Source organism: Pituophis catenifer, unplaced genomic scaffold (genome assembly GCF_029215685.1).
Source record: "Pituophis catenifer annectens isolate HBS135680 unplaced genomic scaffold, rPitCat1.0.hap2 SCAF_4, whole genome shotgun sequence".
NCBI classification, from domain to species: domain Eukaryota; kingdom Metazoa; phylum Chordata; class Lepidosauria; order Squamata; family Colubridae; genus Pituophis; species Pituophis catenifer.
In genome coordinates, this window is record NW_027256884.1 from 127,577,755 (window position 1) to 127,603,878 (window position 26,124).

Genomic DNA, 26,124 nt, shown 5'->3' on the forward strand with positions numbered 1-26,124 from the left:
CTCAAAACTCATAAACTCGTAAGATTTTGAAGGTCTCTTGGGTAGCTTTCCCAGCACTGGGCTACGTAAGGCAGATGATCACTCCAGATTTCTGCCAGAAGATCACTCCAGATGTCTGCTGAATTTGAGCAGTCTAGAATCTCTAAACTTTGCTCCTTATCTGGAGTTTGAGATCTTTGGAGAACATTTGGATCTTGGTGGGCATTTTCACATAATAGGAAACAGGCCAACAGGAAGATGAAGGCTTATTTGTGTAAATCTCTATGGAGATTCTTAGTCATCCAAATCATGGTTGTCTCAAAGGTGGTTTTTCTTTGAAGACGTTTTACTTCTCGTTTTCAACAGAGAGGGACGCTGGTTTGAAAGAGGCGTCAAAGATGCCGTCTACGTCAAAATTGAACGGCCCTCTCTCAACAGAGGGGGAGAAATATATGACCTCATCTATCTCCAGTCTACAACACAGTCCTTTCAGCAGTTCCAAGAAGGCTCCACACCCATTTACACTACTCAGGGGACCCTGAGGACACCTGAGAAACCTCCAAGTGGCCTCAACGACTCTCTAAAAGGATGCAAATGACCAGCTGTCTGCAAGGAGTATCAATCCTTCCATTTCCCACCATCCAGTCAGAGTTGAAGAAGCTTCTTGGATGAGAAGCAAAAGGTCTACAAAGAAAAACCAGAAAGTCCAGTTGCCTCCTGAAAAAGCACCTTTGAGTTTACCTGTGTAATGACAGGTGTATAGGTTGATATATAGCCAGTTGCCAATCATTTTGTTTTCAGATGCCAGGTGGTCAGGTTTCCCCTTTACCTGTTCTAACACCCCAGGTGTCAGCTCTTCAAGATATTCCAGGTTATCAAACAGACGCCACGGGGATGTCAAAGGTACAGGAAGTCCTCGACTTACAACCATTCATTTAGTGACCATTTGAAGTTACAATGGCACTGCTAAAGCAACTGACGACTGGTTTTCACTCTTAATATCATTGCAAAAGTCACGCAATCAAAATTCGGAGAAATGTTGGAAGTGTCATCCAACATTTGACCCCAGGATCATATTACCATATGTGGTGGACATGTGTAGAAGCAAGGAGATATTGGACTAAGATACACATGTGGTTGGAAAAAATGATAAAAAGACACATTGATTTTAAACCAGAGACATTTTTATTAGGGATCTTACCATTCAATAAAGAATTGCAATATTTAATTGTGAATATTGTAACAGCGGCTAGAATTGTATTTGCTAAAAACTGGAAAGGAGAGAAGATAATTACTGATGAAGAAATTATTAAGAAAATGCTGGACTCTGCTGAAATGAGTAAACTGACACTTGAAATAAGGGAACAGGAAGATAAACAATCTTATTTGATAGGGGAGTTATTTTATCAATGGATAGACAATAAAACATGGAGATGAAATATGATATATGAAATGAAATTAAGATAAAATGTGTAAACACTTGTTTTCTTTTAGGGGAAAAGAACATTTGTCATATATTGATATTTTTGAAGATCTTGGGAGCACGAAAGGATTTTAACCGACCGAAACACTGTCTGTAATTGTTTGAAAGGATGATGTTTTTATGTTGTTTTTGTTTAAAATAAAAAAAAAATTATTTAAAAAAAAAAGTTGCAGTGTCCTGGTGTCATATGATCATCTTCTGACAAGCAACGTCAATGGGGGAAGCCCGATTCACTTAACAACCGTATTACTGACTGAACCACCCCAGTGGTTCACTTTAACAACGGTGGCAAGAAAAATGGGGCAAAGCTCACTTAGCAACAGTCTTGCTTAGCAACAGAAATGTTGGGCTCAATTGTGGTCGTAAGTCGAGGACTACCTGCACAACTCTAGGGTACAGTAGCAGAACCCCGAAAACCTGCATAAATTTCTCTCGATCTGTCTTATAGTAAGGAAAATCAAGATGAGGTTATTTTGAGTTTTCTGTCTCGTGCTTCCTTCAAGATTACGGAATCGTTTTTTTCCTTAAGTTTGTTTTTATAACTTGTGGAATCAAATGCAGGACCCCAAAACTGATAATTAAGCCTCACTGTAATAATTATTTATTGAAGGAGCACTGGAGGAATTCTCTCCAAAATAACTTACTGGACCAAACACAATAGAGTTATCCACCCAGGATGTTGAAAGAGAGTTTATCTTTTAACTGGCTTGTTACAGGGACACTGATCAGGGCTGAGAAACAGTTCACTCATTCAAGATCAGCCCTTTGGTTTCCATGTCAAAGGAAGGACCAAGATTTGATCTAGTGGTTAGGGCACCAGGCTAGAAAGTGGGAGATCGCGAGTTCAAGTCCTGCCTTAGCCATGAATGCCATCTGCATGACTTTGGGCCAATCACCAGGAGATGGTTAATTCTAGTCCCGTTTTAGGCATGAAAGCCAGCTAAGTGACTTTGGGCAAATCACCAGGAAACCGTGAGTTCTAGTCCCGCCTTAGGCATGAAAGCTAGCTGGGCAGTGGTAAAATTCAAATTGTTTTACTACCAGTTTGGTGGGCGTGGCTTGGTGAGCGTGGTATGAAGTGGTGGGTTGGTTCTGGATGGATTGATATTCCTTGCAGACAGCTGGTCGTTTATGCAAATATGAATCCTCCATTCCCCACCATCCAGTCAGAGCTGAAGAAGCTTCTTGGATGAGAAGTGAAACGTCTTCGAAGAAAAAATAGGAAAGTCCAGTTGCTTCTTGGAAAAAAAAGCAGCTTTGCTTCTTAACACCTTAACCCAACGTTTCTCAACCTTGAAGCAAATTCAAGAAAACCAAAAGCCAACTCAGTGTAAAAAAAGAAAACAAACCCTGACCTGCCCCCAGTGCAAAACAACAGTGATGCCAGCAAATACAGTACCAGGAAATAAATCAGATGCACATGATTTGTTCAAACAGTCCTAAAGAACAAGGATACAATTGTTGTCACAAGCTAAAATACATACAGACCAAGATAGCAGCATTCTTTTACAGGTAGTCTTCGATTTACAAACATTTGTTTAGTGACTGTTCGAAGTAACAAAGGAACTGAAAAAAGTGATTTATGATTTTCACAGATATTTATTTATTTATTTATTTATTTATTTATTTATTTATTTATTAAGCTTATATGCCGCCCTCTCTCCGGAAAGGACTCAGAGAGGTTCACAGCAATAAAAACAGATAAAATCAATATTAAGTGTTAAAAACCAATAAAACCATTAAAACTCCCCTTAAAAACCCCTTCATTATTGTTATTATGTTCCAGCATCCCTGGGATATTACTGTTCCAGCATCATTGGGATCATATCATCACATTTCAGATGCTTGGCAACTGGCATATTTTTATGGAAATTTTGAGGGTCAGTTATGGTTGTAAGTTGAGGACTACCTGTGTAAGCTTGGCAAGTTTAAAAGTATCTGTATTTTGATGCCAGAATTCTGAGAGTTAAAAGTCCACATACCTTAAACTTGCCAAGGAAGAGAAACCCTGAGTTATAGGGTAAATCCACTTCAACTGCACATCTTTACCAGCTCTCTTTGGAGTGGATTTTTAGCATGGAAGTCAAGCCCATTGATGGATGGATGGATGGATGGATGGATAGATGGAAGATAGAGATGGATGGATGGATGAATGGATGGATGGATGAATGGATGGATGGATAGATAGATAGATAGATAGATAGATAGATAGATAGATAGATGGAAGATAGGGATGGATGGATGGATGGATGGATAGATGGAAGATAGAGATGGATGGATGGATAGATGGATAGATGGATAGATAGATAGATAGATAGATAGATAGATAGATAGATAGATAGATAGATATGGATGGATGGATGGATAGATAGATAGATGCTGGATAGATAGATGGAAGATAGAGATGGATGGATTGATGGATGGATGGATGGATAGATAGATAGGTAGATAGATGGAAGATAGAGATGGATGGGTGGATGGATGGATAGATAGATAGATGGAAGATAGAGATGGATGGATGGATGGATAAATAGATAGATATGGATGGATGGATAGACAGATAGATAGATGGAAGAGAGATGGATGGATGGATGGATGGATGGATGGATAGATAGATAGATAGATGGAAGATAGATATCGATGGATGGATGGATGGATGGATAGATAGATAGATAGATAGATAGATAGATAGATAGATAGATAGATGGAAGATAGAGATGGATGGATGGATGGATGAATGGATGATGGGTGGATGCATAGGTGGTATTCAGCAGGTTCTAACCAGTTCTGAAGAACTGTTAGCGGAAATTTTGAGTAGTTCAGAGAACCGGTAAATACCACCTCTGACTGGCCCCGCCCCCATCTATTCTCTGCCTCCCGAGTCCCAGCTGATTGGGAGGAAATGGAGATTTTGCAGTATCCTTCCCCTGCCAAGCCCACCAAGCCACGCACATAGAACCAGTAGTAAAAAAAAATTAATCCCACCACTGGATGACAGATGGATGAATGGATGGATGGATAGATAGATAGATAGATAGATAGATGATAGATAGACTGATTGATATATGAGAGATAGATGATACATGATTGGTAGATGATAAATGATAAATAGATAGATAAATAGATAATAGAAAGATTGATTGATGATAGAAAGATAGATGGATAAATAGATACATAGATGATAGACAGACTGATTGAGAGATGAGAGATGAGAGATTGGTAGATGATAAATGAGAGATAAATAGATAATAGACTGATTGATTGATTGATGATAGAAAGATAGATGGATAAATACATAGATGAGAGATACACTGATTGATAGATGAGAGATGATTGATTGGTAGATGATAAATGATAGATAGATAGATTGATAGATAGATGATAGATACTTGATAGCCACAGACAGATCGATCGATCTGCTCCAGAGAAAGCTCCCCCCGCCCTCTCGACAAATCACATCTGCAGTACTTCCATTGACTTCCGCCACTCCGACCCCGCAAATGGAAGTCTCTGAAAGCTGCCCTTGACAACCTGAAGTCACGGCCGCATGAAAGTCGGGAGACGAGGAGAGCCCCGCCTCTTCAGCGACGATGAGAGAGAGAGAGAGAGCGAGCGAGAGAGGGCGGCTACGGCGGCCGAGGAGGCTCCTAAGGACCCAGAAGGCGAAGCTCGGCCTGGATCATGGCGGCTCACCTGAAGAAGCGGGTCTACGAGGAGTTCAGCAAAGTGGTGGTCCAGGTAACCGGCGAGGCTCTCGGGGGGAGGGAAGGAGGGGCCGGGGACGGAGGGAGTTCACGGAAACAAGGCTGCGGGGCGGGAGAGGGGCCGGGGCGGGGTGGAACGCGATGCCCGCTTGTCTGGCTCTCTTCACACGACACGCGGAACCCGGGTTATCGAAACAGGCGGCGCCTTGCGTGGTTCAGGCACTCGACGTACCAAGGAAACGGGCGGGTTCTCACGTTACGCTTGACGCGGGTTGGTAGGACCGTGTGGACGCGACCTGGGATGCTAGGGAAAAAGGAGACTTTTATATTTCATATAAAATATTTAGCACATTTTTTTCTTTTTATTTTTATGTGTTTTCGTATGCTTTTCGTATTTTTCTTTTATATTTAGCATAGGTTTTTTTATTTTTATGTGTTTTCGTATACTTTTCGTATTTTTCTCTTATATTTAGCATAGGTTTTTTATTTTTATACGTTTTCGTATGCTTTTCGTATTTTTCTTTTATATTTAGCATAGATTTTTTATTTTTATACGTTTTCGTATGCTTTTCGTATTTTTCTCTTATATTTAGCATAGATTTTTTATTTTTATACATTTTCGTATGCTTTTCGTATTTTTCTTTTATATTTAGCATAGGTTTTTTATTTTTATACGTTTTCGTATGCTTTTCGTATTTTTCTCTTATATTTAGCATAGATTTTTTATTTTTATACGTTTTCGTATGCTTTTCGTATTTTTCTCTTATATTTAGCATAGATTTTTTATTTTTATACGTTTTCGTATGCTTTTCGTATTTTTCTCTTATATTTAGCATAGGTTTTTTATTTTTCTTTTATATATTTTCATATACTTTTCGTATTTTTCTTTTGACCGTAAACAGTAAATAAAAAATAAAAAGATATATAGTCCATTATAAACAAAACGAAAATTTGACCGTAAATAAAAAATAAAAAGATATATAGAAGTCCATTATAAACAAAACGAAAATTTAACCGTAAACTGTAAATAACATACATAGAAATCCATTATAAACAAAACGAAAATTTGACCATAAATAAAAAGATATATAGATTATAAACAAAAGAAAAATTAGACTGTAAACCGTAAATAAAAAATAAAAAGATATATAGAAGTCCATTATAAACAAAACGAAAATTTAACCGTAAACAAAAAATAAAAAGATATATAGAAGTCCATTATAAACAAAACGAAAATTTAACCGTAAACAAAAAATAAAAAGATATATAGAAGTCCATTATAAACAAAACGAAAATTTGACCGTAAATAAAAAATAAAAAGATATATAGATTATAAACAAAAGAAAAATTAGACTATAAACCATAAATAAAAAATAAAAAGATATATAGATTATAAACAAAAGAAAAATTAGACTGTAAACCATAAATAAAAAATAAAAAGATATATAGAAGTCCATTATAAACAAAACGAAAATTTAACCGTAAACCATAAATAAAAAATGAAAACATATATAGAAGTCCATTATAAACAAAATGAAAATTTAACTGTAAACCGTAAATAAAAAATAAAAACATATATAGAAGTCCATTATAAACAAAACGAAAATTGGACCGTAAATAAAAAATAAAAAGATATATAGATAATAAACAAAAGAAAAATTAGACTGTAAACCGTAAATAAAAAATAAAAAGATATATAGAAGTCCATTATAAACAAAAGAAAAATTTGATTGTAAACTCTGCGTTAATGTTTCAGCAACAACAGCATGAAGAAGTTTCGGCTAAAAAACTCCGGCTAACCAAACCCAGCAAATCTGCCGCCCTTCACGTAGATCTTTGCAAGGCCACTTCGCCAGCCGATGCATTGCAATACCTGCTTCAGTTTGCCAGGAAACCCGTGGAGGCTGAAAGTGTGGAAGGCGTTGTGCGAATCTTGCTGGAACATTATTACAAGGTAGGTCAATACTCTGGGGGACCGAAACTATGTTTGAGATTTATAGGTCTTGATTTACGACCACAATGGGAACTGAATGGATGACAGATTCTACCTGCCCCACCTGTTGTGGCCGGTTGGCTGCCAGCGGAGCTAGCAGCAGAGTCAGACAAGGACGGGTGGGGAAGGGGAGGGGGAGCCTGGGTAGTCTTTGGAAGGCTTTGATGAGGAAGCAGAATCAAAGACAGAGGCAGAGCCGTGTTGTGGTCCGTCAGCAGCCTGTGGAGCTGGCAGCGGAGTCGGACAGCGAGGAGGCTGGGGAGGAACATGAGCCAGTCCTGGAGTCTGGGGAAGGCCCGGTCGGAGGCAGAGATGGGGCCAGGGCCATCTGGGAGTGATGTGTGGACACCGGAGCCTCCAGAGGCTGACAGTAGAGAGGCAGAGGAACAGGAGGAGCCTGTTCCTAGTGCATGTATGAGAAGAGCTGCCAGAAGGCAAGAACAGCTAAAGCAAAAAGGACGACTCAGGAGTAAGGCCAGGAGATGATTGGCCCCTCCCAGAAGGCTTAAAAGACCAGCAACGGCTCTTGGCCTCTTTGCCGGAAAACAACGTTGATAGGTTTGTTTCTTGTCTTGCTGCATTTATTTCTTGTCAGCGTCTTCTGCTTCTGAACTTTTGCCAAGAGAAGCCTTTGGCAGGTTGCCAAAGTAGACCAAGGTTGGTGATAAAGGCTGAAGAATTGTGCTATGAAGAATTTGTTTTGAATTAGTTTGGACTATGCTGAGAATGAGTTAATTCTCAGCTGTTCTAATAAAATCTGTTTGTTTAGAACTGATTGCGTCTGATAATACCTACTTGGGCCTGGGTCACAACAGCTGGGGCCTTCCGTCCTCCTTGTTAAGGATATTGTTGTTGTGTTACCAACCAGCAGAGTGTAGAACACAGAGAAACGTTGCTGAGAGCAATGAATAAGAGATACTTGCAAACTGGTTTATCAAAAGTTTACTTTATAGTGAAAAAACAACCTCATAGTCTTTTAAACAATCCAAGTCTTTGCCAGTTAAATCAGTCCAGTGATACAAAAATCTTCTTACCATACAAACAGTAGTTGGTTAGAATAACACGTTCACTCTGGTACACAAACCACGATGGTAGCAGATCCATCAACGATGATAGCATAATGATAGCAACTCCTCACACAATGGTAGCATATCATGCACGCTGGTAGCATATCATCAACTGACTACATTACAGTCCCCTTCTTAAATACGTTTACAACTAGTGATTAACTAGATTACAGCATGACTCAGCAGTACAATGATACTGCGGTAAAACTTAAAGTCATATAATACATATTTATGTTAAAGCCACAGAACACATATATTGCCTGGACAACCTGTTAGGCTCACACCATATCCTAACATTCCTCCAGGTGGCCTGAGCTGAGTGAGGGAGAGGAGCAGATGGGGCCTGATCCGCTTATGCATACAGAGGAGAGGAGAACAAAGGAAATCAATAAGCCAGCTCTCAGGGAAAAGAAGTTGTAGACGCTAGCCAGCCCGTCCCTGGCTGAGAAATAAATACTAGGGGTCTGCGAGTGGCCGGTTGTCGCAGATAACCGTTCATTTTCCATTGTACATCAATCAAGTCGGACTCCTTTGCCAGAATTTGGTTTGTTGGGACTAATTGCTCTGTATTTGAGGTGCCAACTGAGTCTCCCTACTGGGAAACAACAGGGAGTGAATTTGCCTCAGCCGGTGTGAACGTGGGACGGTTTCTGCTTGGTTTAATCATTGAAAGGACTTCTTATCTTGGGTTCTCATGTCAACAGAGACTGTTCGTGCCCTGTTTCAGAAGGGGAAAAGACGTTCATTTGTGACTAATTATTTTTTGGGGTTGTTAATCCAATGTGACGGGACTGTTCCTGCCCTGTTTGAAACAAGGGGGTTCGTTTTACTTGTGAGTAAGCGGTTTCTGATGGCTTGCGAAGGCTGGGTCAGAACACTTCCCTTGCTCTCTGCTCTCCTGTTATGGGCTGTACGCAGCCTATGCAGTTAGTAGCTGATTCCGACAGCGAGGAGGCTGGTGTGGTGCTGCGCCAGCAGCCTGTGCAGCTGGCACTCGAGTCGGACAGTGAGGAGGCTGGAGAAGATGTGGTGCCAGAGGCGGGGATTCAGCCAGGGCCTTCAGAACCTCCAGAAGCTTCCATGGGTGAAGAGGAAGAAGAGGAGGAGCCTCTTCTCGATGCACGGGTGCGCAGAGCTCCAAAAGGCAGGAGTGGCTCCTCAACAGGAGTAAGAGAGTAAGGCTTGGGGCTAATTGGGCACTCCGTTATCCTATTTAAGGAGGAACGCCGACTGAAGCAATTTGCAGGGAACAACTTCGTTCACTCTCCTTCGCGTCTTGATCTTAGTTCTCTGCAAATTGCTTCTGGGCGTTCTGCCAACCATAGTAAGATTAAGATTATTTATTCTTTGGATTCTTGTAGGCTGTTAAGAAAGTTAATTAACAGCCTTTGTTTAAAAAAAAAAACTGATTTAATTTAGTAAACTAAGGTTTGTATAGACTTTGTATGTGCTGCGTTCTTTGGGGTCCGTAGCTGCAGCAGAACATCTCCATCCATCCATCCTTTTGCTTACTATATTGATGTACAGGTAGTCCACGGCCTATGACCACAATGGAGCCCAAAACGTCCGTTGCTAAATGAGATGAGTTGTTAAGTGACTTTTGGCCCCGTTTTACAACCTTTCTTGCATAGTTGTTAAGTGATTCGCTGTAGTTATTAAGTTAGTCACACGGTTGTTAAGTGAATTTGGCTTCCCGCCATTGAATTTCGCTTGTCGGACGGTCACAAAAGGGGATCACATGACCCTGGGGGACACTGCAAATGGGGTACATACTGGCCAATTGCCAAGCGTCTGAATTTTGATGTGGCCATGGGGGTGCTGCAGCGGTCGTAAGTGTGAGAAATGGTCATAACTCACTTTTTTCAGTGCTGTTGTAACATCGGACAGTCATTAACCCAATTGTAAGTCGAGGAATATCTGTATTATTCTTATTTATTTATTTATTTATTTATTCATTTATTTATTTATTTATTCAATTTATATACCGCCCTTCTCCTAGTGGACTCAGGGCGGTGCACAGCCAAAACTAAAATACATAACAATACAAAATTTAAAATTAATTAAAAGAATTATATACTTTGGCCCGAATTAAAACAGTGCGAATTAAAACCCATTAACAAATTAAAACTAAACAATTAATAACCATTAAAAACTAAAAAAGGGGGGCGGGGTTCACGCCAGCCCTGCTTGCTGGAAAAGAAGAGTTTTCAGGGCTCGGCGAAAGACCCGAAGATCCGATATCCTTCTTATCTCCGGGGGCAAATCGTTCCAGAGGGCGGGGGCTGCCACAGAGAAGGCCCTCCCCCTGGGGGTCGCCAGCCGACATTGCCTGGCCGACGGCACCCTGAGGAGTCCCTCTTTGTGGGAGCGTACTGGACGGTGGGAGGCTATTGGTGGCAGAAGGCGGTCCCGCAAATACCCAGGTCCTATGCCATGGAGCGCTTTAAAGGTGGTAACCAACACCTTGAAGCGCACCCGGAAGACCACCGGAAGCCAATGCAGCTCACGCAGGAGAGGTGTCACATGGGAGCGACCCCTCGCTCCCATAATCCCCCGCGCGGCTGCATTCTGCACCAGTTGGAGCCTCCGGGTACTCCTCAAGGGGAGCCCCATTTAGAGAGCATTGCAGTAGTCCAGGCGGGAAGTGACGAGTGCCTGAGTGACTGTGCGAAAGGAGTCCCGATCCAGAAAGGGACGCAACTGGCGAATCAGGCGGACATTCTCATGGTGATCCTTTGTCGTTGTTTATTTCATCTTCCTATTAATCTTATTTCTGTTTACACGCCTTTCATTGTCTTCCTTTTTATTATCGTAACCAGCCTAGAGTAAGCCCATAGCACAATCGGTGGCAAATAAATTTAACAAATAAAATCATTAATTGGAAAATTTGTCGTTAAGCGATGAGAGTGACCAGCGAGGCATCATGGGACCGTCCCCAATTTTATGACCTTTTTTTGGGCACGGTCGTTCAGTGAGTTACCCGGCCATTTAGTGAATGGCACATCGCTAAGCGAACCATGCAGCTCTCTGTTGACTTTGCTTGTAGGAAACCGTCTGGGACTGTTGCAAACAAGATATTTTGACATCCTTCTCTTATCCACAGGAAACGGATCCCTCCGTGAGATTGAAAATTGCTTCCTTGCTGGGCCTGTTGTCAAAAACTCCTGGCTTTTCTCCTGACTGCATTCTGGATGATGTCATTAACACTCTCCAAACTGAAAGTAAGTCGTCCTCCTCCCAGCTAAGGAACGTACGGAATTGTGGAGCTCTCGCCTCACAATCAGGAGGCTGTGAGTTTGATCCTAGGTAGAGGCTGGTATTTCTCTCTCTGGGCACGATGAGATTATATCTGCTGAATAAAACTCCGCATTGGCGACAGGAAAGGAATCCGGCCAGTAAAACACTCAGCTCCATTCAGTTGCACCGTCTCCACCTCGCAAGGGATTATGGGGTTGTTAAACGACGAACAACATTTGAAGCATAGGTTACATTCCTGCCTGTTGGTGTTACATTCTCCTAAACCGGACGTGTCAAACGTGTGGCCCGTGTGCTGGATTTGGCCCGTGATAGGCCCTGGAATTGGCCCGCGTGGCCGTCCCAGGGACAGCAAGGGACCATCCCCTGCCGTCCCGGGCCCGGCCACGCCCACCCACTCCCGCCAGGCCACGCTCACCCCAGCCCCAAAGGCAAACAAAATCCTGATACACCCTGTGACGGGATCGAGCACCCCTGTCCTAAGCCATACAAATAATCCTCAATTTAGGACCACAGTTGAATCGTGCAGCCGTTAAGCAAATTTGGCTTCCCCCATTGACTTTGCTTGTTGGAAGCTGGCTGGGAAGATTACAGATTGTGATTGCCTGATCCCAGGTCAGCTGTTGTGGCCTGTCGGCCGCCGCTCCCTCTAGCAAGCCAAATCAGGAGGAGGAGGAGGAGGCGTGGGAGTCAGGGTCAGCATCAACCTGAGAGCTCCGAGGGGGAATGGCGCTGGCACAGGGGTGGGTTCTAACTTTTTTTACTACCAGTTCTGTGGGCGTGGCTTATTTTGTGGGCATGGCTTGATGGTCAGGTGACAATTATTTAGGATTTAGCAGAGGTACTGGTCTACCAGGCTTTTAACTGCATGCAGACCTGTACCGATCTACCCATTTATTTTTACAGGCACTGATCTACTCATGTATTTTTGCAGGCACTGATCTACTCATGTATTTTTGCAGGCACTGGTCTACCCATTTATTTTTGCAGGCACTGATCTACTCATGTATTTTTGCAGGCACTGATCTACTCATGTATTTTTGCAGGCACTGGTCTACCCATTTATTTTTGCAGGCACTGATCTACTCATGTATTTTTGCAGGCACTGATCTACTCATGTATTTTTGCAGGCACTGATCTACTCATGTATTTTTGCAGGCACTGGTCTACCCATTTATTTTTGCAGGCACTGATCTACTCATGTATTTTTGCAGGCACTGATCTACTCATGTATTTTTGCAGGCACTGGTCTACCCATTTATTTTTGCAGGCACTGATCTACTCATGTATTTTTGCAGGCACTGATCTACTCATGTATTTTTGCAGGCACTGGTCTACTCATTTATTTTTTGCAGGCACTGGTCTACCCATTTATTTTTGCAGGCACTGATCTACTCATGTATTTTTGCAGGCACTGATCTACTCATATATTTTTGCAGGCACTGGTCTACCCATTTATTTTTGCAGGCACTGATCTACTCATGTATTTTTGCAAGCACTGGTCTACCCATTTATTTTTGCAGGCACTGATCTACTCATGTATTTTTGCAGGCACTGATCTACTCATGTATTTTTGCAGGCACTGGTCTACCCATTTATTTTTGCAGGCACTGATCTACTCATGTATTTTTGCAGGCACTGGTCTACTCATTTGTTTTCTTTTAACACTGATCAGCTGTAGGGCGGCCCTTTGAAGCCCCGCGGCAAGAGTTTAAACAGTTTTTTCCACTCTAGCCATCAGCTGGGACTCAGGAGGCAGCAATAGATTGGGGGTGGGACCAAATAAAAGATAAGAATAACGTGGGGGTGGGGTGGGGCAGGGGGGCAGAACCAGTTCGGTGACGTCATATCATCACCGCTACCGGCTTGGGAGAACCGGGCCGAACTGGGAGGAACCCACCACTGAGCTGGCAGAGAGAGGTAGAGACAGAAGCGGAGTCTTGGCCATCTATCAGCCCTCAGATGGAGAGTCAACAGCCCCCAGGTCTGGAGGTGGCTGATGAGGAAGAGGAGGAACAGCTGGGTCCAGTGCCTGACCTGTGGATGTGCAGAAGGTAGAGGAGAGGAGGGCAGTGGAAATCTATGGGCCGGTCCTTGGGACAGAAGAGCCACCGCTGTTAGCGAAGCCCCACCCTAGCTCTGGGGATAAAAGGCAGGGGGCGGAGATGAATAGGTGTGGCAGACAACTATTTATCTTCTGGCCAGACAGCCTTGTTAGCCTGCAGTGAGAGAGAAACTTTTTTGTCGGGGCTGCCGGAACTCCTAATCAAGGAATCGTTGCTTCAACTCTAGAGGGTTTGTCATGTTTGGGTCAGAACATCAGCACAAGTGTCATAAATACATGCCAGAAGTGCCTGGATTTTGACCCATGGTGTTGACCGTGGGGATGTTAATGGCTGGTAAATGTGAAAAGTGACTTTTCGGAAGTCACTTTTTTTTCGGTACCATTGTAAGTTCAAATGGTCACTAAACAAATGGTTATAAGTCCAGGGCTATCTGTACAGGTATCGGGACTGCTCTTTGCGGAGCCATATTAGTGGGCACGCCAGCTCAGCTCTGGGGCGCATGCGCGTGCCGGCCAGCTGATTTTCGGGCCTTCTGGGCCCACCAGAAGTAGGGAAACAGGCTGTTTCCTGCCTCTGGAGGGCCTGGGGGTGGGGTGGGGAAGGCCCGTGTTTTTTTCTTACCTGGCTCCAGATCCTCTCTGTGAATCTGGGAACGGCGAAAACAGCCTTTCCCACTCCCTTGGAGGCCCTACGGAGGCTGAAAGGGCCCATTTCCCCACTCCCGGTGGGACAGGAAGTGATGTTTTTTCCTGTCCCCAGCCTCCAGAGACTCCTAGAGAGGCTCCTACAGACTCCTAGAGAGACTCCCAGAGAGGTTCTGGAGGCTGGGGACAGCAAAAAATGTCACTTCCTGTCCCACCGAGAGTTGGGAAATGGGCCCTTTCAGCCTCCGTAGAGCCTCCAAGGGAGTGGGAAAGGCTGTTTTCGCCGTTCCCAGATACACAGAGAGGATTTGGAACCAGGTAAGAAAGAAAAACGGGCCTACCAGGCCATCATGTGCCAGGAGCGGGGGGGAGGGGGTTGCACACATGCGCGTGGGCACGTGCGCACGTGACCCTCCCCCGCCCCCCCCTCTCCTGGCACGCGATGGCAAAAAGGTTAGCCATCACTCTGTTAGGGAATTGGGCCATTATGGCTTGTTTAAATAACCACTATTCAAAAAAACCCTGGCATGGTTTGTCGTGTGAACACCAGTCTCTATCCCAGATTGCAATTAACTTCTTCTCCTGTTACGATTCTTTAGGCAATCAATCTCCATCCAGAAACAGAGACTTTAAGAATCTTTAAGAATCCTTGGTGCAAGCATGGTGCTTTGCTTGCAGACGTTTAATTACCCAACTACAGTAGTGGCCAAAATTGTGGAAACAATTTTTTTTTTTTTTAATTTGATTTATATGCCGCCCTTCTCCGGAGACTCAGGGCGGCTTACAATGCGTTAAGCAATAGCCTTCATCCTTTTGTATATTTTATACAAAGTCAGCTTATTGCCCCCACAAACTGGGTCCTCATTTCACCTACCTTAGAAAGGATGGAAGGCTGAGTCAACCTTGAGCCTTGGAGAGATTCGAACCTGCAGAAATTGCAGGCAGCTGTGTTAATAACAGGGTGCACTAAACCACTGTACTATCAAGGCTCCTTTTGGGAAATGTGTACTTTCTAAAACTAGCTACTAACACCGCTTTTATTGGGAGTGTGGTACCATAAAATTACATATCAATGGAAAGATAATTTAATCAAAATTGTCATGCCATAACTTTGATGAAGGATTTGCTATTAGAATAGCAGTTATAAAGAGGAAAAGTGAAACACGTAGAAAAAACGAGATCTACAAAAATCACCATAGAAAAAACGAGATATACAAAAAGGATCCCCATGTCAGTTAATACTTAGTGTTGTGACTCCGACCCCCGAGCCCATCTTATCAGAGGGAGAAGACTTCGAAAGTGAAGGAGAGGAGTTGTCAAGGCTTCCCTCTCCAGGACCCTCCTCTCTGGCAATGCCTCAGGTGTCTTCCGAAGGCCAAGAGATAGGCCAGGAGCCAGGCACTTCCGAGTAGCCGCAGTTAGACAGCGACGGAGATGAGTCTTGGCTGGATCCCTGACAGCGTCGGAAAGAAGCACGCACAGCAGAGAAAGAGGCGTGCCAGAGATTAAGCTGAGTCACTGGACCACACCCCACAGGGGATAAAAGGGGGTGTGGTGGCCATTCAGGCCTTGTGACGGACAAAACTGAAAAGCTAGCAAATCATACTGCGTTTCTGGAACTTCGTTATATGCCCCCCTTGGATTTATTATGGACTGGACTTGACAATTCTTTGGCTTTGTGGACTTATTTTGGTGTATCGGACGGAGGAGAAAAACCTCCCTTTGTGAGTAAAGTCTTTGGCAGGCAGCTACTGGGTTGCTGCCAATGCTGTTATCTCAAAGGAATTCTTGACTGCTGGTTTTATTAACTCCTGGCTGACTGTTTGTGTGCGTGTGTGAGACGGGGACGGAACACTTAGCTGGGTAACCTTTAGCATGAATTCCGGCCTTACAACGTCTTCCCATGGAGTGAACCAAGTCTTTTAGTTCTGCAGCTGTTATAATAATGTGAAACCAAGATTGAATGATGGCTTCTATTAACTGAGTTTTATTGCTGGGTCGCTTCTGACTAACCAGTTTCTTTAGTCGGCTCCATAGATTTTCCATTGGGTGAAGGTCTGGGCTATTCCCAGGCCATTCCAGCAGTGGATTAGGATTATCTTGAAACTCCCCCAAAAAAGTGGTGTTATTAGCCATCAAACCTCAAAAATACACTTTTCCCACAAGGTTTCCACAATTTTGGCCACTACTGTAGGTAACCTCAGTGCTAGGATGGGGTGGAGTTTGCTCCCTGTTTTATATAGGAGCTTGCCCTTTTTCTACAACATGGTTGTTGCATTGCGAATAGAAGTGGATTTTGGTTTGTTTTCCAGAATCCCACCAAGTTCTGGCTCAGCTTTTGGATACCTTGCTGGTGATTGGGAAGAAGCTTCAAGAGAACCCTTCAGTGCGGGGACATCTCGTAGACGTCGCTTGCAAGGTAATTAAAAACGGTCAGCCAGTGAACGAACTCGGGTTCTTTAAGTTATTTAATTGCATAGATCAGGAATATTCAACATTGGCAACTTTAGAAGACCTGTGGACCTCAACTCCCAGAATTCCTTAGCTGATGATGCTGGCTGGGGAATTCTGGGAGTTGAAGTCCACAAGGCTTAAAGTTGCCAAGGTTGGACAGCCCTACACTGATACAGATCAGTGTCTTTTCACATTTCTTCCCGACACCATGGAAAATTCAAAGATAATAGCAATAGCAATAGCTTTACAGCCCTCTCTAAATGGTTTACAGAGTCAGCATATTCCCTCCAACAATCCGGGACCTCATTTTACCCACCTTGGAAAGATGGAAGGCTGAGTCAACCTTGAGCTGTTCAGGATTGAACTGGTGGCTGTCGGCAGAGTTAGCTTGCAATACTGCATTCTAACTACTGCGATAGACAGACAGACATAGCTCTTAGACTTATATACCGCTTCACAGTGCTTTTACAGCCCTCTCTAAGCAGTTTACAGAGTCAGCATATTGCCCCCAACAATCTGGGTCCTTATTTTACCAACCTCAGAAGGATGGAAGGCTGAGTCAACCTTGAGCCTGGTGAGATTCGAACTGCCAAACTGCAGGCAGCCGGCAGGCAGCAGAAGTAGCCTGCAGTATTGCACTGTTGTGGCCCGCCAGCAGAGCTGGCAGCAGATTCGGACAGTGAGAGCATTGGGGAGGAACTTGGGCCAGTTCTGGAGTCTGGGGAAAGCTCGAACGAGGGCTCTGTGTCGGTGGCTGAGACGGACCCAAGGCCATCTGGTAGTTCTTTGCTACCTCTGGAGTCTCCGGAGTCTGACATCAGCGAGGCAGAAGAACAGTGTGAGCCTGTTCCCAGTGTGTGCATGCACAGAGCTGCCAGGAGACAGGAACAATTAAGGAAACAGGGTCGACTTGGGAGTAAGGCTTGGAGTTGATTGGCCCCTCCCATAAGGCATAAAAGAGAAGCAAGCGGGACGTGAGCTTTTTCAGGAAACAATTAGTACATCTGGCCGATTCAAGATGTGAAAACTCTGTTTGTGACTCTGTGCCAAGTTTGGCCTTGCCCTGCGTCCGGAAATTAGCTCTTTGGCAGAGTTCCACGGGAGATAGGTGGGCGTTGATAACCTTCCTCTGAAAGACTGTTTATCCACAGCATCTGACGGATTCCTCGCACGGTGTAAGGAACAAATGCCTGCTCCTGATTGGCTGCCTGGGGACAGTGGAGAAAGGTGGCAGCTCGAAGGAAGTGGAACGCCAGTCTCCCAAAGACGTTCAGAAGATCATCGGGGATCACTTCAGCGACCAGGATCCACGAGTGAGGACTGCAGCTATCAAAGCTATGGTAGGTCTCCATGAGAAGAGTGAATGAAGATTTAGAATTAATGGTGTGGAAATATAGCCAAATTCCTGTCACGTTTTCATGTTATTTTACAAAAGCCTAAATTCTTTGAATTGCTATAATAACAATCTGGTGTATTTTTTTTTCTCCTATAGTTGCAGCTCCACGAAAGGGGATTAAAGTTGCAGCAAGCCATTTATAACCAGGTAATGATGATGTCTTATATCAATTTAGCAAAGGGTTCTAATATTTGATGAATGCAAGAGAAATATTGATGGAATCTGCTTTGATTAGGTTTTAGTCTAGTGCTTAAGGCACCAGATTAGAAAGCAGGGGATGGTGAGTTCTAGTTCTGCCTTAGGCACGAAAGCCAGCTGGGTAACTTTGGGTCAGTCACCAGGAGACTGAATTCTAGTCCCACTTTAGGCATGAAAGCCAACTGGGTGACTTTGGGCCAGTCACCAGGAGACGGTGAGTTCTAGTCCCACCTTAGGCACGAAAGTCAGCTGGGTGACTTTGAGCCAATCACCAGGAGACTGTGAGTTCTAGTCCCACTTTAGGCATGAAAGCTAGCTGGGTGACTTTGGGCCAATTACCAGGAGACGGTGAGTTCTAATCCCACTTTAGGCATGAAAGCCAACTGGGTGACTTTGGGCCAGTCACCAGGAGACTGTGAGTTCTAGTCCCACCTTAGGCACGAAAGTCAGCTGGGTGACTTTGGGCCAGTCACCAGGAGACTGTGAGTTCTAGTCCCACCTTAGGCACGAAAGTCAGCTGGGTGACTTTGGGCCAGTCACCAGGAGACTGTGAGTTCTAGTCCCACCTTAGCCATGAACACCAGTTGTGGGACTTCAGACCAGTCCCTCTCTTAGTTCAATCCACCTAACAGGGTTATTGTTGCTGGGAAATACAAGGAGGAAGGAATGTTCCCCGCCTTGAGTTATTTATAAAAAGAATAAAGGAAGGATACAAATCAAATAAATAAAAGAAGAATGCTCAAAAGTTGCAGCTTTTGGACAGATATGCTGCTGCTGAGGAGTAGAGGTTTAAGTAACATAGCAATAGCCCTTAGACTTATATACCGCTTCATAGTGCTTTTACAGCCCTCTCTAAGCGGTTTACGGAGTCAGCATATTGCCCCCAACAATCTGGGTCCTTGTTTTACCCACCTCGAAAGGACGGAAGTCTGAGTCAACCTTGAGCCTGGGGAGATTTGAACTGCCGAACTGCAGCTAGCAGTCAGCTGAAGTAGCCTGCAGTACGGCACTCTAACCTCTGCGCCACCTCGGCTCTAACATGAATTCAAGCTCAATGCTCCTCTTGCTTGTACCAGCCTGCCTGCCTTCTCTGGTCATCAATTGAATCCTTTCACACTTGGTTGCAGCACAAGGCACATGAACAAAAAAAAGACTTGTGTAGGGAGGGAGCAGGTCCAAATTTCCTCCCTAGCCTTTCCTTTGCATGTGTCAAGTCTTTTCTGCACACGCTTTTAAAAACTCCAAATAAATACCCAATATTTTTCTTTTTAAGCTGGGGTTTCGAGGCTGTTGCTCAGTGGCTAAGACACTGAGCTTGTCGATCAAAAGGTCGGCAGTCCAGCGGTTCGAATCCCTAGGGCCGCGTAACGGGGTGAGCTCCCGTGACTTGTCCCAGCTTCTGCCAACTTAGCAGTTCGAAAGCAGGTAAAAAAAAATGCAAGTAGAAAAATAGGGACCACCTTTGGTGGGAAGGGAACAGCGTTCCGTGCGCCTTTGGCGTTGAGTCATGCCAGCCACATGACCACGGAGACTTCTTCGGACAGTGCTGGCTCTTTGGCTTTGAAACGGAGATGAACACCGCCCCCTAGAGTCGGGAACGACTAGCACATATGTGCGAGGGGAACCTTTACCTTTACCTTAACTTCCAGGCTGTTGGATTTTTTAAATAGCAATTTTCTTGGGTGGGATGTATTTCATTGTGGAAAACACTCTAAAATTAATATCTAATATAAGATGGAGTTGTAAGTCTTGTGAGCCTTGGTAGTACAGTGGTCTAAGGCACCCTGTTATTAAGACCAGCTGCCTGCAATTACTGCAGGTTCGAATCTCGCCAAGGCTCAAGGTTGACTCAGCCTTCCATCCTTTCTAAGGTAGGTAAATTGAGGACCCAGTTTGTGGGGGCAATAAGCTGACTTTGTATAAATATACAAAAGTATGAAGGCTATTGCTTAACGCATTGTAAGCCGCCCTGAGTCTCCGGAGAAGAGCGGCATATAAATCAAATTAAAAAAAAAAAAAGTTGAGGACAACTTGTAACACGGTTGTTAAGTGAATCTGGTTTCCCCATTGACCTTGCTCGTCAGAAGGTTGCACAAGGCGATCACATGACCCCTGGACACTGCCACTGTCATAAATATGAGTTGAGTGTCAATCCCGCGAGCGTGGGGGAATGCTGCAACGGTCGTAAGTGTGAAAAATGGCCCTAAGTCACTATTTTCAGCGACGTCGTAACTTCGAACGATCCCCAAACAAACTGTTGTAAGTCGAGGACTACCTGTAAATGGTGAAATTGTTGGCCACTAATAATCTCCTGGGAATCTTCCGTTGTAGGCTTGCAAACTCTTAATGGATGATTACGAACAGGTCCGGAGCGTCGCAGTGCAACTCACTTGGGTCCTTAGTCAGCTTTACACAGAAAGGTACGTACGAACCGGCTGAATACCACCTCCGATCGATTCCCAAAGCAGTTTCTCCATAAGTTGGGAAACAATAAAATCAAAGACCAGCAGATCAAAATTCTAACAGCGTAAGAGCCGTTCTCTAAAAATCACCAGAGGACAAGTCAAGAAGTAACGGGTGGAAGATCATTGAAGAGAGATCCGATCTAGAACTACACTAGTGGCCAAAACTGTGGAAACCTTTTGGGAAAAGTGTATTTTCTAAAACTAGCTAATAACACCGCTTATTTTTTGGAGTCGTACCATAAAATGATATATCAATGGAAAGATAATTTAATCAAGAATGTCACGCAATGACTTTGATGAAGGATTTGCTATTAGAATAGCAGTTACCGCATAAAGAAGAAAAGGGAAACACCTAGAAAAAAACGAGATATACAAAAATGATCACCATGTCAGTTAATCCTTCGTTGGGTAACCTTTAGCATGAATTCCAGCCTTACAACGTCTTCCCATGGAGTGAACCAAGTCTTTGAGTTCTGCAGCTGTTCTAATGTGAAACCAAGATTGAATGATGGCTTCTATTAACTGGGTTTTATTGCTGGGTCGCTTCTGACCTACAAGTTTCTTTAGTCAGCTCCATAGATTTTTTTTTTTTTTTTTAAATGAAATTACATGAGGATATTAATTTTCTGCCGGAAATCTATCTCCTGGGAGTGCTAAAACGAACATTTGGTAAGGACAAGAAATATTTGATTATTCATATTGTCACAGCTGCTAGACTCTCCTATGCTAGATATTGGAAAGAGAAAAGAGGACCAACTGAGGAACAGATAGTCAATAAGATACTTGACTGCGCAGAAATGTGCAGATTAACGTATGTATTAAATGGAAAGGAGGATTCAGAATTTTACACGATCTGGGATTTGTGGTATAGGTGGTTGGAAATTAAATGCAAAAGTTAATACTCATGAGGAACAATGCACAACTATTAGTTAATCCTATATATTATTATATCTTAATTAAACAGTAATTAATTTCATATATAAGAATTTCTGTATAAACTGTATAATTAATTAGACAATTGATTAGACACCGCACTTGTAAATATACAATATGACTACACGTTGCCGAACTGTATAGTTTGAATTGTAATATATTCTTAATTCAGCTCCATAGATTTTTCAATTGGGTGAAGGTCTGGGCTATTCCCAGGCCATTCCAGCAGTGGAATTAGGATTATCTTGAAACTCAAAAAAAAAAAAAAAAAAAAAGGTGGTGTTATTAGCCATCAAACCTCAAAAATACACTTTTCCCACAAGGTTTCCACAATTTTGGCCACTACTGTAAGGCGGCTTTGAAGGAAGGAGTAGCTGTAGCAGGAGTCAGAGAAGCCTGGATAGGAGGGGAATTCTGGGACTTGAAGTCCAGACATCTTGAAAGTGCTTTTTTTAAAGAGGCAACTGGACTTTCTGTTTTTTCTTTGAAGGCGTTTCGCTTCTCATCCGAGAAGCTTCTTCAGCTCTGACTGGATGGTGGGAAATGGAAGGATTGATACTCCTTGCAGGCAGCTGGTCGTTTGCATCCTTTTAGAGAGTTGTTGAGGCCACTTTGCTCACTTTGCAACATAAAGTTTGGGCTCCATTGGGGTCACACGTTGAGGACTACCTGTACAGGTAACTCCTGGACCTGCGGCCACAATTGAGCCCAGAATTGCTGCTGCTAAACGAGACATCTGCTAAGCGAGCGGAACACTGCAGTTGACAAAGCTAGTCACCCAGTTGTTAAGTGAATCCGGCTTCCTCATGGACTTTGCTTGTCAGAAGGTCGCAAAAAGGGATCGCATGACCCCAGGGACACAGCAACGGTCATAAATATGAACCAGTTGCCAAACATCTGAATTTGGATCACATGACCATGGGGATGCTGCAAGGGTCATGTGTGAAAAACAGTCACACACTTATGAAAAAGTCATAAGTCACTTTTCAGGGCCGTTGTAACTTTGAACGGTTACTAAACAAATTATATGTTCAGGACTATCTGTAATACTTCTCTCTTTCTCTCCCCCCCTTTCTCCCTCCCTCTCTCACTCTTTCTCTCCCTCTCTCCCTCCCTCTCTCTCCCTCCCTCTTCCTTCCTTCCCCTCCCTCCCTTCTCCCTCCCTCTCTCTCCCTCCCTCTCTCTCCCTCCCTCCCTCTCTCTCCCTCTCTTTCACCCTCCCTCCCCCTCTCTCTCCCTCCCTCCCTCCCTCTCTCTCCCTCCCTCTCCCTCCCACCCTCCCTCTCTCTCCCTCCCACCCTCCCTCTCTCCCTCCCTCTTCCTTCCTCCCTTCCCCTCCCTCCCTCTCTCCCTCCCTCTCTCTCCCTCTCTTTCACCCTCCCTCCCTCTTTCTTTCTCTCCCTCCCCCTCTCTCTCCCTCCCTCCCTCTCTCTCTCTCTCCCTCCCTCTCTCTCCCTCCCACCCTCCCTCTCTCTCTCCCTCTTCCTTCCTCCCTTCCCCTCCCTCCCTTTCTCTCCCTCCCGCTGTCTCTCCCTCTCTCCCTCCCTCCCTCTCTCTCTCTTTCCCTCTCTCCCTCTCTTTCTCCCTCCCTCTCTCTTTCTCTCCCTCCCTCCCTCTCTCTCTCCCTCCCTCCCTCCCTCTTTCTTTCTCTCCCCCTCTCTCTCCCTCCCTCTGTCCCTCCCTCCCTCCCTCTCTCTCCCTCTCTTTCACCCTCCCTCCCTCTCTTTCTTTCTCTCCCTCCCCCTCTCTCTCCCTCCCTCCCTCTCTCTCTCTTTCCCTCTCTTCCTCTCTTTCTCCCTCCCTCCCTCCCTCTCTCCCTCTTTCCCTCTCTAGCATTGTCCCCATCCCATCTTCCAACGAGGAAATCCGGCTGGTGGACGATGCTTTCGGGAAGATCTGTCACATGGTCAGCGACGGCTCCTGGGTTGTGAGAGTCCAGGCCGCTAAGCTATTGGTAAGAAGGATTTCTCTTCCTCCTTTCTCCGTTGCCATGGTAATCATCCCTGGTCTGCCAGCTGGTCCATGAAATCCAAGATGCTTAATTGTTCTCTCCCTTTATGGTCGATCTGCCTTTGTGCTGAGCTTCCGAAAGCCTCACCCTGAAGCTCAAAGGGGTGGAGGGAAGCCAGGGAGGAAGTGAAAAAAATAAGTCCCATCGTTGAGTCTCTTTCATTTATATGGGAGGAAAACGGGTGTTTGGCATACAGCAACATCCTGATTTGATCATAATAACAGAACAGAATAACAGAGTTGGAAGGGACCTTGGAGGTCTTCTAGTCCAACCCCCTGCTTAGGCAGGAAACCCTACAGCACTTCAGACAAATGGTTATCCAATCTCTTCTTAAAAACTTCCAGTGTTGGAGCATCCACAACTTCTGAAGGCAAGCAGTCGGACTGATTAATTGTTCTCACTGTCAGGAAATTTCTCCCTAGTTCCAGGTTGCTTCTCTCCTTGATGAGTTTCCATCCATTTTTGTCCTGCCTTCAGGTGCTTTGGAGAATAGCTTGACTCCCTCTTCTTTGGGGCAGCCCCACAAATATTGGAAAACTGCTATCATGTCTCCCCTAGTCCTTCTTTTCATTAAACTAGACATACACAGTTCCTGCAACCATTCTTCATATGTTTTCACCTCCAGTCCAGTGGTGAAATTTAACATTTGTTACTACCGGTTCCTGTGGGCGTGGCTTGGTGGTGGTGGGGGTAATGTGACTGGGTGGGCGTGGCCAACTTTTTGTTTTTTAACTTTTAAAAGCATTTTTTCTACAACCTTTTCTAAGAGCCTTGGTGGCACAGCAGACTAAAGCACTGTTAAGTAGCACCAGCTGCCTGCAATTACTGCAAGTTCAAATCTCACCAGGCTCAAGGTTGACTCAGCCTTCTATATAAAAAAGAACACCGCTTGGTGGGGGGGGGGCCGAAAGCCCTACTAAGCAGGTATATATAAAAATATGAAGGCTATTGCTTAATGCATTGTAAGCCGCCCTGAGTCTCTGGAGAAGGGCGGCATATAAATCGAACCAATAAATAAATAAATAAATAAATAAACCTCTTAGGGCGAAGAGGTTGTAGAAAAAATTCTTTTAAAAGGCTCTGATGATCCCAGCTGAGCCATGCGATCATCAGAGGCTTTTTTTTTTTTTTAACTTTTAAAAGCATTTTTTCTAAAATCTCCGGTGGAAGAGGTTGTAGAAAAAATGCTTTTAAAAGTAAAAAAAAAAAAGCCTCTGATGATCGCGCGGCTCAGCTGGGCATGGGGGGGGGTGGTGCAGGGATTTTTGCTACCGGTTCTCCGAACCACTCGCCACCATCACTACTGGATCTGGTGATCTGGTCCGAACCGGGAGCATTTCACCCCTGCTTCAGTCCCCTTATCACCTTTGTGGCTCTTCTCTGGTTTTGGAATCTTTTTGACCACTTTTTGAATATCTGAAATAAGAGAGAGGGTTAGCAGAGGGCTCTCTGAACGTGGCAATTTTAAGACTTAATGTAAAACCTCATAGAATAGAACTTCGTCTCCCAGAATTCTCCAGGAATTCCCCCAGGGATTCTGGGAGTTGAAGTCCATAAATCTGAAACTTGCCAAATCTGGAGACGTCTGTTTTAAAGCATAGATTTCTTATGATTTTCACCTCATTCTGTTCAAAATGACTTGACGAACTCTACCCACGTATCAGACCGGGACTTAAATAATTGTTTTAGCTTTGATTGGGTTTGGGATTAAAATGTCATTCTGATGAATGGTTTTCCCCCACCTGTTTTCCAGGGGTCTATGCAGCAAGTTAGTTCTCATTTTTTAGAACAGACCTTGGACAAGAAGCTGATGTCAGATTTGAGGGTACAGTATTCTCTTTTGTTTTGTGGTGGGAGTTTATATCTGTATATCCAAACCCTGGGAGGCTGGAGGTTGCACGATTGATTCTTTTGAATGCTTTCTGGTTTTAGTTTTATTACCGTACTCTACCCCTACTCAACCTCTCCTGTACTCTTCCCCCTGCTCTCAATCTACTCTACTCTACTCTACTCTACTCTACTCTACTCTACTCTACTCTACTCTACTCTACTCTACTCTACTCTACTCTACTCTACTCTACTCTACTCTACTCTACTCTACTCTACTCTACTCTACTCTACTCTACTCTACTCTACTCTATCCCTGCTCTATTGTACTCTACTTTGCTCTGCTCTGCTTCCCCCTGCTCTACCTCTGCTCTACTCTATTCTATTCTACCCCTACTCTACTCTACCCTCCCCCTGCTCTCACTCTACTCTACACTACACTACACTCTACTCTACTCTCCCCCTGCTCTCACTCTTCTCTACTCTATCCCTGCTTTATTGTACTCTACTTTGCTCTGCTCTGCTTCCCCTTGCTCTACCTCTAACTACTCTACCCCTACTCTACTCTACTCTACCCCTGCTCTCACTCTACTCTACTCTACACTACATTCTACTTTACTCTCCCCCTGCTATCTCTCTTCTCTACTCT

General features: G+C 44.1%; 1 protein-coding gene across 1 annotated transcript in view; it reads left to right on the forward strand.

The window, feature by feature from the left end:
- The first annotated feature begins 5,094 nt into the window (after positions 1–5,094).
- Positions 5,095–26,124, forward strand: part of INTS4 (integrator complex subunit 4) — a 52,919-nt gene continuing 31,889 nt past the window's right edge. The window contains exons 1-9 of the mRNA XM_070943677.1: positions 5,095–5,200; positions 6,923–7,120; positions 11,330–11,447; positions 16,504–16,610; positions 17,797–17,985; positions 18,138–18,188; positions 20,571–20,659; positions 23,471–23,591; positions 25,402–25,473. Coding sequence (XP_070799778.1) covers positions 5,144–5,200; positions 6,923–7,120; positions 11,330–11,447; positions 16,504–16,610; positions 17,797–17,985; positions 18,138–18,188; positions 20,571–20,659; positions 23,471–23,591; positions 25,402–25,473 — 1,002 coding nt within the window. The 5' untranslated portion in view covers positions 5,095–5,143. The remainder of the gene's footprint in view (positions 5,201–6,922; positions 7,121–11,329; positions 11,448–16,503; positions 16,611–17,796; positions 17,986–18,137; positions 18,189–20,570; positions 20,660–23,470; positions 23,592–25,401; positions 25,474–26,124) is intronic.